This window comes from Aedes aegypti, chromosome 2 (assembly GCF_002204515.2).
Source record: "Aedes aegypti strain LVP_AGWG chromosome 2, AaegL5.0 Primary Assembly, whole genome shotgun sequence".
In the NCBI taxonomy this organism is placed as follows: Eukaryota; Metazoa; Arthropoda; class Insecta; order Diptera; family Culicidae; genus Aedes; species Aedes aegypti.
This window is the reverse complement of record NC_035108.1, coordinates 420,122,173-420,135,496: the sequence shown is the minus strand read 5'-3', so window position 1 is coordinate 420,135,496 and position 13,324 is coordinate 420,122,173. Positions and strand designations below refer to the sequence as shown.

At 37.7% G+C, this 13,324-nt stretch overlaps 1 protein-coding gene across 4 annotated transcripts in view; it reads right to left on the bottom strand.

Moving 5' to 3' along the window:
- LOC5568798 (potassium voltage-gated channel protein Shaw) overlaps positions 1 to 13,324 on the bottom strand; it is a 424,985-nt gene that overhangs the window by 99,179 nt on the left and 312,482 nt on the right. For 2 of the 4 annotated variants that reach the window (XR_002500906.1, XM_021847455.1), the window contains exons 3-4: positions 4,879 to 5,306; positions 3,818 to 4,486 (exon numbers count right to left, since the gene is read on the bottom strand). Coding sequence is in view for 3 of the 4 variants with exons in the window: in XM_021847455.1 (XP_021703147.1) it covers positions 3,818 to 4,026 (209 nt within the window). In the remaining variant the exon portion in view is untranslated. The other 2 variants (XM_021847456.1, XM_021847457.1) reach the window with 2 other exon arrangements.

Here is a 13,324-nt window from a genome sequence, read left to right as displayed (position 1 = left end):
TCCAGAGAGGATTTCACTGAGAATCAGGAGAGATTTCCTCTGAGAATCCGGAGTATCTGAGAACTCGGAGAGGATTTTCCTGAGAACGCGGCGAAGATTCTCCTCATAATCCGGAGAGAATTCCTTTGAGAATCCGGAGAGGATTCCTCTGAGAATTTGGAGAGGATTCATCTGATAATCTGGAGAGGATTCTCCTGAAAATACGGAGAGGATATTCTTCTGAGAATCAGAAAAGGATTCTCCTAAGTATCCGGAAAGGATTCTAGTTGAGAATCCGGAGAGGATGCTCCCAAGAATCTGGAGGGGATTTTCCTGAGAATCAGGACAGCATTCTACTGAGAATCAGGAGAGGATTCTCCTGAGAATCTGGAGAACATTTTCGTAAGAATTCAGAGAGGATTTCACTGAGAATCCGAAGAGGATTCCTCTGAGAATCTGGTGAGCATACTTCTGAGAATCCAGAGAGGATTTTCCTGAGAATCTGGAGAGGATTCTCCTGAAAATACGGACAGGATTCTACAGAGAATCTGGAGAGCATTTACCTATGATTTCACTGAGAATCCAGAGAGGATTCTCCAGAGAATTCTGATAGGGTTCTCTTGAGAATGCAGGAAGAATTCTTCTGAGAATTCGGAGAGGATTCTCCTGAGAATCTGGAGAGGATTCTCCTGAGAATTTGAAGAGGATTTTCTTGAGAATCTGGAGAGGATTCTTCTGAGAATCTGGAGAGGATTTTCCCGAGAATCCGGAGAGGATTCTCCTGAGAATTTGGAGAGGATTTTCCATTAAATCCGGAGAGGATTCTCCAGAGAATCCGGAGAGGATTCTCCAGAGAATCTGGAGAAGATTCTCCTGAGAATCCAGAGCGAATATTCTGCTGAGAATTAGAAAAGGATTCTCCTGAGTATCCGGAAAGGATTCTAGTTGAGAATCCGGAGAGGATGCTCCCAAGAATCTGGAGGGGAATTTCCTGAGAATCAGGACAGCATTCTCCTGAGAGTCAGAAGAGGATTCTCCTGAGAATCTAGAGAGGTTTCTCCTGATAATCCAGAAAGGATGCTTTTGAGAATCTGGAGAACATTTCTCTTAGAATCCGGGAGGATACTTCTGAGAATCCTGAGCGGATTTTCCTGAGAATCTGGAGAGGATTCTCCAGAGAATCCAGATAGGATTCTCATTAGAATCTGGAGAGAATTTTCCTGAGAATCCACAGAGGTTAATCTCTTGAGAATTTGGAAAAAAATCTCTTGAGAATCAGGAGAGGATTCTCCGGAGAATCTCGAGAGGAGTCTTATGAGAAACTGGAGATGGTTTACTGAGAATCTGGAGAAGATCCTCCTGAGAATCCGGACAGGATTATGCTGAGATTCCATAGAGGATTCTCCTGAGAATCTGGAGAGGACTTTCCGAAGTATCCAGAGAGGTTTCTCTTGAGAATCCGGAGAGGATTTTTCTGAGATTCCGGATGGACTGAGAATCTAGAGTGGATTTTCCTGAGCATCTGGAGATTCCTGATTCTCTAGAGTATCATCTCCGGATTCTCATATGTGAAAATTATGCATTATTTCTGGAAGACCTGTAGAACAGGCATGCCCAACCTTTTTGGCTCTTATTGACTCTCATTGACTTAAATGATTGCCGCGTTCGCAATAATAGTAGTATCTGATATATAAGTACGTCAAATGAAAGCTTGGTATTATATCTTACTAAACCATGTATCATGAAAAAGATATTTTATACATGAAGTAATCAGATATAATACCAATTTTTCGTTTGAGGCTCAAATTTCTAAGATCTGACTTATTATTTCGAGAATCAAAAAAAGAATTAAAAAGTTTGGACAAGCCTGCTCTAGTGCCTTTATAGCTAAGCGTATCGTTTATCAAGACAAATCCTGTCATTCAACTCTTTTCCATTTTCAAAACTCTTTTTTTTCTCAAGGAAATGCAGAGGACTCAATGGTTTCATTGAAGCAAGTAACACGTCGATATTCCCACCCCATCCCAAATTGACCTGTATTTAGACGCAGCCGGCACCGGTATTGCTTAGTGCAAAGAGTGGGAGCTCCAATACTTAGACACCTAGGGTAATTCTAATCCCAAGATGCTACTTCGTTGGTTCCTTGTGCAAGTATAGCTGTTCCTGCAATAACGGAGTAGCAATTGCGGGCTGTCAATCATGCTCATTTCCATGTTCAATCTTGAGAGCATTCTTTTTAGAAGGCTCCTTGAGGATTTTCTTGAATCCTATGTGTCTCATTTCTCGTTGTTTTTCCTGGCCCCATTTCTTCAACTTAGGATAGTTTTGTATCAAAAAACTAATTTCGTTGTTAATCATAAAATGGGCATAAAGGTAATATGTACTTTCTCACGCTAACTTTATTTCAATGAGTGTCAAAAAAAAAACATAATACGTGCTTTGGCGTATTAGCAGTGGTGGAAATGTTCGCATTACGAAGCACCCTACGAGTGTAAACCAACGCAAAACAAAACATGACAGGCAGGCAAACAGACATGATGTGAGTAAGTTCGCATCCACATACTCTGAAGAACATACAAAAAAATATCAAAAAGATCGCGAACATATGCTGGCGAGTAACCAAACAAGAATAATTTATTATTGTTTTGTTAGAAAAATTATTTGAATATCCATTACTGTGGATTGGACGACAGTAACCTACCAGAGTGTAATTAAAACCTTTGAAGACCATAAATCCTGCTGGGGAAATAGCTTATTTGCAAAGTCACAATTGACTCTTAACTGCTCCGAATACGTTCACGAATCACATTAGCTTCGATTACTCGCGAGCACAACAGATGCGAGTAAATCAGCAATCCGATGCTCACGATCATTTCGCTATGTTTTGTTCCACTTCCCATCACTTATTATTGGTGTTGGAAATAGGTTATGAATTATGGCTGCTATTCATGCTCTTAACCCTCTAATACCCAACCCCGCCTTTAGACGGGGTACACTTTGGAATTTTGTGTATTTTTTCGTAGCTTGGAAATCAAAATGATTTTATTTTTGGATTTAACCTTGACTTACAACATGCATATAAGAAAGGTTTTTTATTACTTTTGAAACTTTTTTGTATTTTTGAAAATTGTTTGAAAAAATGTATTCCTATATAACCTACAAATGCCTGGGGTTCATTTAATGTGTATTATAAATAATCGAAGCTTTTATATTTTTCTACGATCAACCTATCATAGAAGAAGGGCTTGGTAGAATTAAAATAATTTCAAACCTGTATTTCCGTTAATTACACAGAAAATAAAAATAATTCCAGAAAAAAAATTAAAATTTAATATTTTTAAAAGTACAGTGAAAACTTGAATGTTTATTATTGCCAAAAATCAGTAACCAGAAGAGGCTCCAAGAAAAAATGAAAAAAAAATGAAAAGGGATGATCAAAAATAAAAATTATAAAAATCAAAAACCAAAATTCACAAATTTGCGAATAAAAATAAATTATTGCCCAAAACGTGTTTAGAACGATTTTAGATAACGAAAAATGATATTTAGATCGAAAATAAAAATTTGGGTATTAGAGGGTTAAGCTAACGATCAAAGACTTATTGTTTGATACGGAAAACACGAATATGAAATTGATAAAATTGAACAATGTGTAGATATTTCTATCTTCCATCCGGTTTTCATTAATTCATTTTTTTCATGAACCCATTTTGAGTTGCATGTAGCCGAAATGGATTTATTCGAATAAGTATTTGCAAAATCATCTAAATTTCATGAAAAACACCAAACTTGTTATACAATTTTCCGAAACCTGTATTCACGTCAAGGCATCACTTACCGATAATAGTTGAGCACCTGTGCAAACACCCCCGGATGCCGATCGAAGAAGTACTCGTTCAGCACCGGGTCGTAATTGCCGAGGGCCTCCGTCAGGCGGGACAACCGGGTGGCGGGGATTTTCTTCAGCGTCGCCTTGTAGGTCTCGTGCCGGATGCCACCCACGTTCAGCACCACTCGGTTTTCCGAGTCCATGTTCATAAGATTCATTTTCCTTCGACCACCTCCTTCTGGTCCTTCCGTTGGTCTATGTGTGTGTTTGTGGTTGGTCTGTCTGTTGCTGTTGTTGTAGTGTTTATTTTTTCTTTTTTACGACGAAAGCTGTCGAGAGTGCTTTCGTGATTTCGTTTACATGTATCTACAGTCTTACCGGAATGATGATGGCTATTCTGCGCGTTTTGAGAGCTCTTCAAGGTTTCGACACGTGCCCACACTTGGCTCTCCTTTTTCGGCGTGTCCTTGCCGAACTTGACTTGTGGTCCCCTTGGGAGAGCCTTTCTTGATTAGGTTTTTTTTTATGATTTTTTCCCTTCTTGTCTTTCAGTTTTCTCGCTTTGTCGCACAAAGTTAATCACAATATCCGATGATGCACGGCGAAGTTGGCAGCTCGTGTGGCAAAGTACCTCTCCGGAGATGGCTTGACCTGAAATCGAGCCTTCAACGCCGCACGCTATATTCAAAGGGGGTTAATGTGTAACTTTCATGTAACTCAGATTTTCTTTCACCAGAAGTTGCTTTTGATCATGAGAAACATGTTAGTGGAAACCGCAAAATATTCTTATTTATATTTTCGAGAAATCGTTTCAATTTACAATACAAGGTAAAAATTTTTGCGGATTTTACAAGCTTATTAAAAAATAATAATAAATAATAATAATAATAATTTTCTTATTATCAAGAGTAACGTCCTGTGAAAGATAATCTGAGGTACAAGAAAAATGCATAATACTCCCTTCGGACATAGCGTGCGCCCTGTGGAGCGAATGCTATTTTTCATCAACCAAATCTCTCCACCGGGCGATTAATCATTCTGGAAGGTCACGTTGATATCGTGCTGCTTACCGTAATTTTTTTCTCTACAGCAGCAAACCCGAAACTCCCTCAGCTCAGCAGCTGGCCGTGGTTTGATTAATTCGATTTGTTCTCCTTCCTTCTGGCGGCGCGGGTGGACATCACCGGAAGTCACGCCGCAGCATCCAACAGTGAGCCATCTACTGGTACTACTTCTACAACTGGCACTACTTTGCCTACTACAGGGTCACACCTTCCGCTCACTTCCGGCCACCGGTTTAAGTCTTCTGGGCACGCCGATGAGAAAATTGGCTGACAGCGGCACGGGGACAGTCGTAGTGGCAAAAGCATCTTTCCACGCCGGAGACCTGATTAGCATTCTGGACACGTTGGACAATCCGGATCGCGGTGGTCGCTACGTTGCTGATGACTTTCGGTCTAGTTCCATCCCAGGAGGCTCCGCGAATCGGAAGCATGATCTGTAATCGGAAACGGAGAAAACGTGAAGTGGATTAGAAACATGCACTGGAGATTGGCAATAAAGTTCGGCGGTACCCATTAGCGGGAAATTGCGTTCGTTATCGGTTTTATCAATCAGTGTGCGAGGGGCATACATTTCAAAGACAACAGGATAATGCCCGTAATTTGATTGCATCTAATCTAATTAACCACAGATTTGTGGAATGGCAGAGTGTGGGAGTGTTTGCGTTTTCAATGCAACTGTGGATAAGATAACGGATGCCATCTGGATATTATCTTGTAATATCACGATTTGCGACACACGCTGCATAATTTGCATTAATTGGATACTAGCTGGAGCTGATTGTGTTTCGCTGAGACATGTTTTGTTTTCCAACAAATTTCCTCTGGATTTTCTTAAAAGAACTCCTCCAAGATTTTCTCTAGGAAGCAATTCCTGCTAGATTTTTTCAAAAGAATTCTTTGCACTTTCAACAAAAATTCGAAAGGAATGCTACTTAGGCGCCGTCCACAAAATAACGTAAAGCTCTAAGGAGAAGGAGGAGTATGCTCTAGCGTTACGACTCATACAATTTTTTTTTTACATCAAGCGTTACAAAGGGGGTCGAAAAATGAAGTGTTTTGCGCTACGTAATAAACGAACGTTTCCTCAGGACAATTTTTAGCACGTCTTCAAGTTGCTTTCCTGGAGATTACATGTAATTTTTTCTAAATTCTAGACGTTCTTTTTTTTATACTTATTATTTAATAATAACTTTTTTCTTCATTAACGAGATTTTTAGCCCTTGACTTGTTCATCTCGGGACCAACGGCCTTTTCCCTTCCGAAGGAAGTCGTCACTGATTTTTTTTAAGGGCTATAAATCATAGCTTATAAGACCATGCCGTAATTAAAAAAATTAAGCTCAATGACAAAACTTATTACATATGTTATACTTGCTACACGGAGCTGTATGAAGCCTGAGAATGAATATTATATTATTGTGAAACGATTTTCTTTCTCTGAAGAAGATAAAAGGGTTAAACTATGATAAATGTATTGCTTATTTACAGTGAGAAAAATATATAATAAAAATAAAGGATATCGAATTTGAGTTAGAATTGTTTTTATTCACTGATCATCCCTGCTTATTTTTATCATCTTCCATTTTTTTTTTGAATATCTTAAAACTCCAGTTGATTGATGAATATAAATCAGTATTAGCTGTGTTTCATCAAAGTTCACTTGAATTTTAAATAATCTATCATTGTTGGATACCTGCTTTTTAAATTTCAAAAAAAATATATCTAAGACTGCTCCGCCTGTTGAATCACAAAATATCTACTCTTCTCTGTCTCTTGATGATCAGGGCTCCGCGTCTGAGGTTGGTGAAGGAATTTCCTTCGTTTTCAAGGGTTCATCGAGGGAAAGCCTCGGAATTTGCCTAGCAGTGATGACTCACCAACCATGTAAAATACTAAGCCTGTCGCAAAAGTCTCAAAGCTTTCACCTCCTGGATTCAAACTCCAAGAGGAAAGAGACTGTTTGCCACTACCGGGAATATCTAAAATCCCAAATATCCCAAAATTTCAGACTGCTCAGCCTAAAGAAAGTTCGCATTCGGAGCCCCTAGGACAACCTCAGGGCGTTCCTACGTTTACGCTTTCTGGCATCGTGAATATCATCCTTAATTTCTTCAATGCTTCCGACCCAGTGAAGAGCATTGTCAAAGGATTGCTTCTATGTGTGACTCCTCTTTTGAAGCAGCTGGCTTCTAGAATGCCCCTCCTTGCAACGATCATGTCTTTTGATGGATAAATTATCCACAGATGTCGAAGATATGATTTCTGTTCTACACTGGAACTGTCGTAGTATTATGCCTAAATTAGACAGTTTTGAATTTGTAGTTAGTAATTTACAGTGCGATGTTTTTGCGTTATCAGAAACATGGCTAACACCTGATGTGACCATTCCTTTCCATGATTTTAATATTATTCGCCTGGATCGATCCGACTCATATGGAGGAGTGCTTTTGGGGATCAAAAAGCACCACTTGTTCTACAGAGTCGATCTGCCGCCGATGTCAGGCATTGAAGTCGTTGCATGTCAGGTGACTATCCGAGGCAAAAGCCTCAGTGCTTCCTCCATATCGCAAAGATCTCTCTCAAATCTGCTCAGTTATGCCTGAACCACGGTTGTTCATTGGGAATTTCAACTCCCACGGAACAGGCTGGGGGGAACTCTATGACGACCACCGATCAACGTATGACATCTGCGACGACTTCAATATGACAATTCTCAACACTGGGGAAGTTACACGAGTGGCACCTCCAGCTCAAGATGGAAGTCCTAGGGATAGCCGTTTAGACCTCTCAATATGTTCAAGCTTGTTATCAATGGATTGTTCATGGAGGGTAATCCAGGATTCCCATGGTAGCGATCCCTTGCCGATCGAAATTTCAATTTCCAATGGAACACAACAGTCTTCATCCATCGCTCTCGCCTACGACCTCACGAAACACATTGACTGGGGAAAGTACGCGGAAACGAGCATTGATGGAGAATAAGCGGTAGAAGTACTTGCTCCGTTGGAAGAGTATCGATTTTTATCCGAGTTGATTCTCAACAGCAAGCTTCAAGCACAACGCCGTCCTGTGCCAGCTCCGTCGGTTCGTAAGAAGCCTCCCAATCCGTGGTGGGATGACGAGTGTAAGGAACTCTATCGCGAGAAATCCGCCGCGTTTTAAGACTTTCGGAAACGTGGTTCAATTTACAACTATGAGCGTTCCCCTGAACGCAAGTTTAAAAGCATGGTTAGAGCAAAGAAAAACGGTTATTGGCGTCATTTTATGGAAGGATTATCACGTGAGGCCTTGTTGAGAACGCTTTGGACCGTGTGAAGGAGAATACGTGATACATCGTCGGTTAATGAAGATCGAGAGAGCTCTCCTCGGTGGATTACACTGCGGAAAACGGTTTTGTCTCAAGAACCAAAATACCGCTATTTACTAAATTAAGGGTTGCTGAGTTCATTGCCGTTTTCAGAAATATCATGGCACGTCTATTTTTTAAGATATTGACTGTTGAAAATGCTAAATTTGACTGTTTCAACCAACTTGCATGCAAGTTTCCCAAACTTGTACGGGAATTTGTTTGCTCAATTTGTCACAGAATTCAAACTTTATATATAAAACAATAATTATCAACGAAGTTCATAATATTTTCGATGGTTAAATGTTATTCTTTGGTGGTTCAGAAAAGTATTGTATTATGTCATATAAGAGAAATGAAGAATTTTATATGAAGACTGCAAACATGTTGAAAAAAAAACGATTTAACCTAAATTTTATCGTAAAATTTCAACTGATTTGTATCTAAATTGAAAGTTCAAGCCCTATTTAGCATGTTTGGTAGATTACATCTCAAAAAAGTTTGATAAATCATACCTTAAATTTCATGTAAACATCAATAAAACCAGTGTTTTATACAATTTTGGTGACTTGTAGCTAAAAATTGTGACGTGCTGGAACATTTCTGAGAACGGCATCAGATTCAGCGACCCAAAATCTACTAGAAACACATAATTTGATCCTTGAGACACGCGAAAGTGTCATTTTTGTTACGCTGTGTTATCGATTTCGCTAAGAAAGTTTGTCCGGATTCCGTTCCTGTTGATCACGTGCGACGAGATATTCCTGTGGATTGGGACGCCATGGATAGACCATTTTCGATGGTTGAATTCTCACTTACTCTCCTTTCATGTAACAATTCCGCTCCAGGAATGGATCGAGTCAAGTTCAGTTTGCTTAAGAGCCTCCCTGATGTCGCCTATTGAACTTGTTTAATTACTTTCTGGAGTGTAACATTGTTCCGGATGACTGGAGGCAGGTGAGAGTAATAGCCATCCAAAAACCCGGGAAACCCGCGTCAAAATAATTCGTACCGGAGCGGTTCCATTTGAATTCGAATGTCGGTTTACTTTTGTATTTTTTGATTTGGATGAAATTTTGCACATGCTTTCTTTATGCCCAAAAATGCCTTTTTTACATCATCGACTCGCCATTTTGACTCTAGCCTTACTTTTGAGAAGGGCCTAAGAAAAAAACCCTTAATAATTTTCAAAAAATTATAACTTAGAAACGGTTTGTCCGATCAGTTTGGCGCCTTCCGCAAAGTTTTAGGTTATTGTTGGGACTATCTGGAAAAAAATATACACTGTAAAAAATATGTTGTATTTTTTTATATATTGAAAATAAAGTTTAAAAATCAATTTTCTCAAAAATCGTATTTTTGATTTTTTTTAATTTTTTTATATGTTAAAGTAGACGAAAAATGAAGTCTTTTGCACAGTGGGTCAAGATGGTGAAATCATGGACAAAAAAGTTATGATTTTTTGAAAAAAAGGTGAATTTGTTGAAAATGGTCTTTGGTAGAGGTTGAGTTTTTGGTAGAGTTTTTGGTAGAGAGAACTCTATAAAAAATTCTAGAGAACATCTTTGAAAGTATTTATATGAATGTTACTGTATATAATTTTGCATGAGGATTAACTGCAAGCAACATAGTAACTTTAGAGACCATTCAGTTCAAAACAGAGACTTTAGAGATCTTCCTTCAAAAATAGAAACTTTTTCAGACTTGCATTGAAATAGACACCAAGTATCTTAAAAGAGACCTGCTACTAAATCTGAAAAAAAAAAAACATAAAATGTTTTTTTTTGTATTTCGTTATAATTTCCACGAAAAACAGAATGCTTAAAATATATTCTGAGAGCGGGCTGTAAACAGCTAGTCTGGTCTGACGAAAAAGGTCTATTTAGAAGTATTCATTTTACTAGTGTATGCGTCAATCTTTTATATTAATCAATTACACTGTGGAACATTTTCTTTGTTTCAAGCATCAAAATACTGCCATTTGCTTAAATTAGAATAACTGAAACCATGTCCGTTTTCAAAAATGTTTTCTAGTTTTTGAGATATTGGGTGTTGAAATGCATTGTTTAACGATTACAGTCAACTAACATGTAAGAACTAGCTTGTATAAAGATTTAATTGCTTAGTTTACGACAGAATTCAAAGTTTATGTGAATACTTTTCAACAACTTTCATAATACTTTCAAAATTCAGAAGTTATTTTTTGATGTATTAGAAAAGTATGGTATCTTGCCATATAATAAGAATAAATAATTTTGTTTGACGATGGTGGCATGTTGAAAAAATCGATTAATTCAACATTTATTTGTGCATTCAAACCAAATTGAATTCTACATAATCCTATTCTGATGATTATTGGTAGGTTAGATCACTATATACCAATCATAGTTTAACTTTCAACATTAAAAAACAGCATTTTATGCTACTTTGAGGACTCGTAGCTCAAAGATGCAATGTGCTGGAACATTTTCGAAATTAGCTTCAAATTCAACAACCCCAAATTGACTAGGCACATGATTTGATCTTTGGGTACCGCAAAATCAACTTTATGATAGATATATGGTGAATTATTTGAAAGCATTCCACGGAAAACGTCCAGGTTTATTAATGAACTGAATCGTTCAAGTAGCATTTCTAAGCAGCGCAGCCAAAATTTTTTAATATGAATAAAGTGTGCAAAAATAGTTTCGAAATAGTTAATCGTGAACATATTCAACCATTAATTACTGTTTCAAAATTATTTCCTTGAGTGTGGCCGAAATTTCCTGAGTATTCAAGATTTTTTCCAGGTTGAATAAAATTCCCTGAGAATTCCTGGTTTTCCAGGTTTTTCCAGGTAGTAGACACCCTGTTAGAGGTACTTGCTGGAGTACAGCCACTGACAGATCGTTTCGCGGAGTTGACACTCAGGTTCCTCATGCGTTGTGAGGTTCTCAATCCATTGGTTATTGAAAACTTCGAAAATCTGCTTGAACATAATCCTTAAACTCGTTTCATGTGCGTGTACTACCGGTACATGACGCTGAAGGTCAGCCCATCTTCGGTTAACACCAGTCGTGACAACTTCCTAGACTTCGACTGTTCCTCTGTAGTATTTGATATGTCCATGAAGTAAGATGTCCATGGTATACGAGATCACTTTCGTTCAAAGTTTATCCCTCCCATGTTTGCAAGTAAATTCGGGCATGTCAGCGTGAACCGACAGTTCTTAACTAATGGGTCAAAAATGGATGATATCACTGGTTTCGGTGTTTACAAAGTTTCTCATAGCGCCTCCTCCATGCTTCAAAAGCCATGTTCTGTATATGTTGCAGAGCTAGCAGCTATTCATTACACCTTAGAGAACATCAGTTCTCTCCCACCCGAGCACTTCTTCATTTTTTCCGACAGTTAAAGTTCTCTGGAGGCTGTTCGGTCAATGAAGCCGGTGAATCACTCAGCGTACTTCCTGAATAGAATACGCCAGGCATTGAGTGCTTTGTCAATTCACTCTTACACTATTACCCTAGCTTGGGTCCCTTCCCATTGCTCCATTCCGGGCAATGAGAAAGCGAACTCTCTGGCTAAGGAAGGCGCTAAAGAAGGCGATGTTTACGAGCGTCAAAACGCCTTCGATGATTTTTTCTCATTGGCCCGTCGGGAGACCTTGATCAGCTGGCAACAGAAATGGAGAGACGGAGAAATGGGTAGATGGCTGCGTTCCATATTTCCACAGGAGTCTTGTAGTCTAGTTTAGTCTTGTAGTTTTTTCATTCCTGATTTTCTTTCCGTACGTCGCAATGCCCATTATCAAAGGATACTAGTTCAAATTTTTGTGATTCAAAATAATATAGGTGCATAAGATGACGTCTGCTTGTTTATTATTTTGCTTATTTTCCTTCGTATTTCCACGCAATCAACGCATGCTTCGTAAACTGTTTAAGGTTAACGTCAACGAATTAACGAAACGACGTTAATCGTTGATTAACGTTAACAACTCTGTTTTGTACGCATATTTATCGATCTACAGCAAATTGTTAACGATTTTCTTAGAATATTTCGATAGGTAATCTCAGAATAACATATTATGAAAACAATATGTGAAAAATAGAATCCATTTCATTACAGCAGTGTTGCCAATTTTGATGATTGTCAATGTACTTTGAATGGTCTTCTAAGAATGAAGCAATTGTGTTTCTATTGTGATTCAAATGTGACATTGGGACTTAATAAGTAACTCTGTGAAGGCGTAAGTTATTTTTCATATTAATACTATATTAGCACTTCCGTCAGGGCGTACTTTTATCCAAAAAAATCTAATCATATCAGTTCCTTTCAAATTTAAAATATTTTTCTTTAAAAAATATAGGGGAAAAATGATTTTATGATATCTGTAAAATTGTTGCTCCAAAAATAATTCGATTTTTACCATCAGGCTTCTGATTGATGATGTTTTCTAAGAACAAGCCTTTTATGAAAATAAAATATATAAATTGTCGAATTTTTCAGCCAATTTGAGCAATCATTGGTTTTGATAACCTCCAAAAATCGACCGTTCTAATCGTTGTTCTATATTCGTGTGAAATTTAATTATTTTGGAGATTTTTTATTATCACAACATTGTAAAATATTAGTCGAAAGATGTACAGAAACCCGATTGAAATTTCATTAATAAATTTAAAAGTTACAGCATGCACAAAGTGTCCATTTTATAAAATGAACAGTCCTTAATTTCAAAGTTCCATACAAAAAAGTTCCTGGTATTTAATATTGAACATTGGGATAATTACTTAAAATTCTCAGATAAATGTTTTGAACTATCAAAACATGTTATCTGTGTTCTCAATGATATCAGTGATTTATCTTTTCGATTTAGAGAAAATCTCAAATACCGATCATTCACATGATATGGAAAAAATGAATGCATATTACAAACATTTTGTTTTTGACAATCATTCAGTGTTTTCTATCATAATTTTAAACGGAACATGCTTAGAGTTCTAAGCAGTCTAAGATAAAGGAAATCACGAAAATGGTTTAGTTTAGAAATGATTCTCCTTCAGATGCATTAGTAATAGTTTCTTGTTGTATAGTTGTACTTGAGTGTGTTCTTCAAAGGTTATAAGTA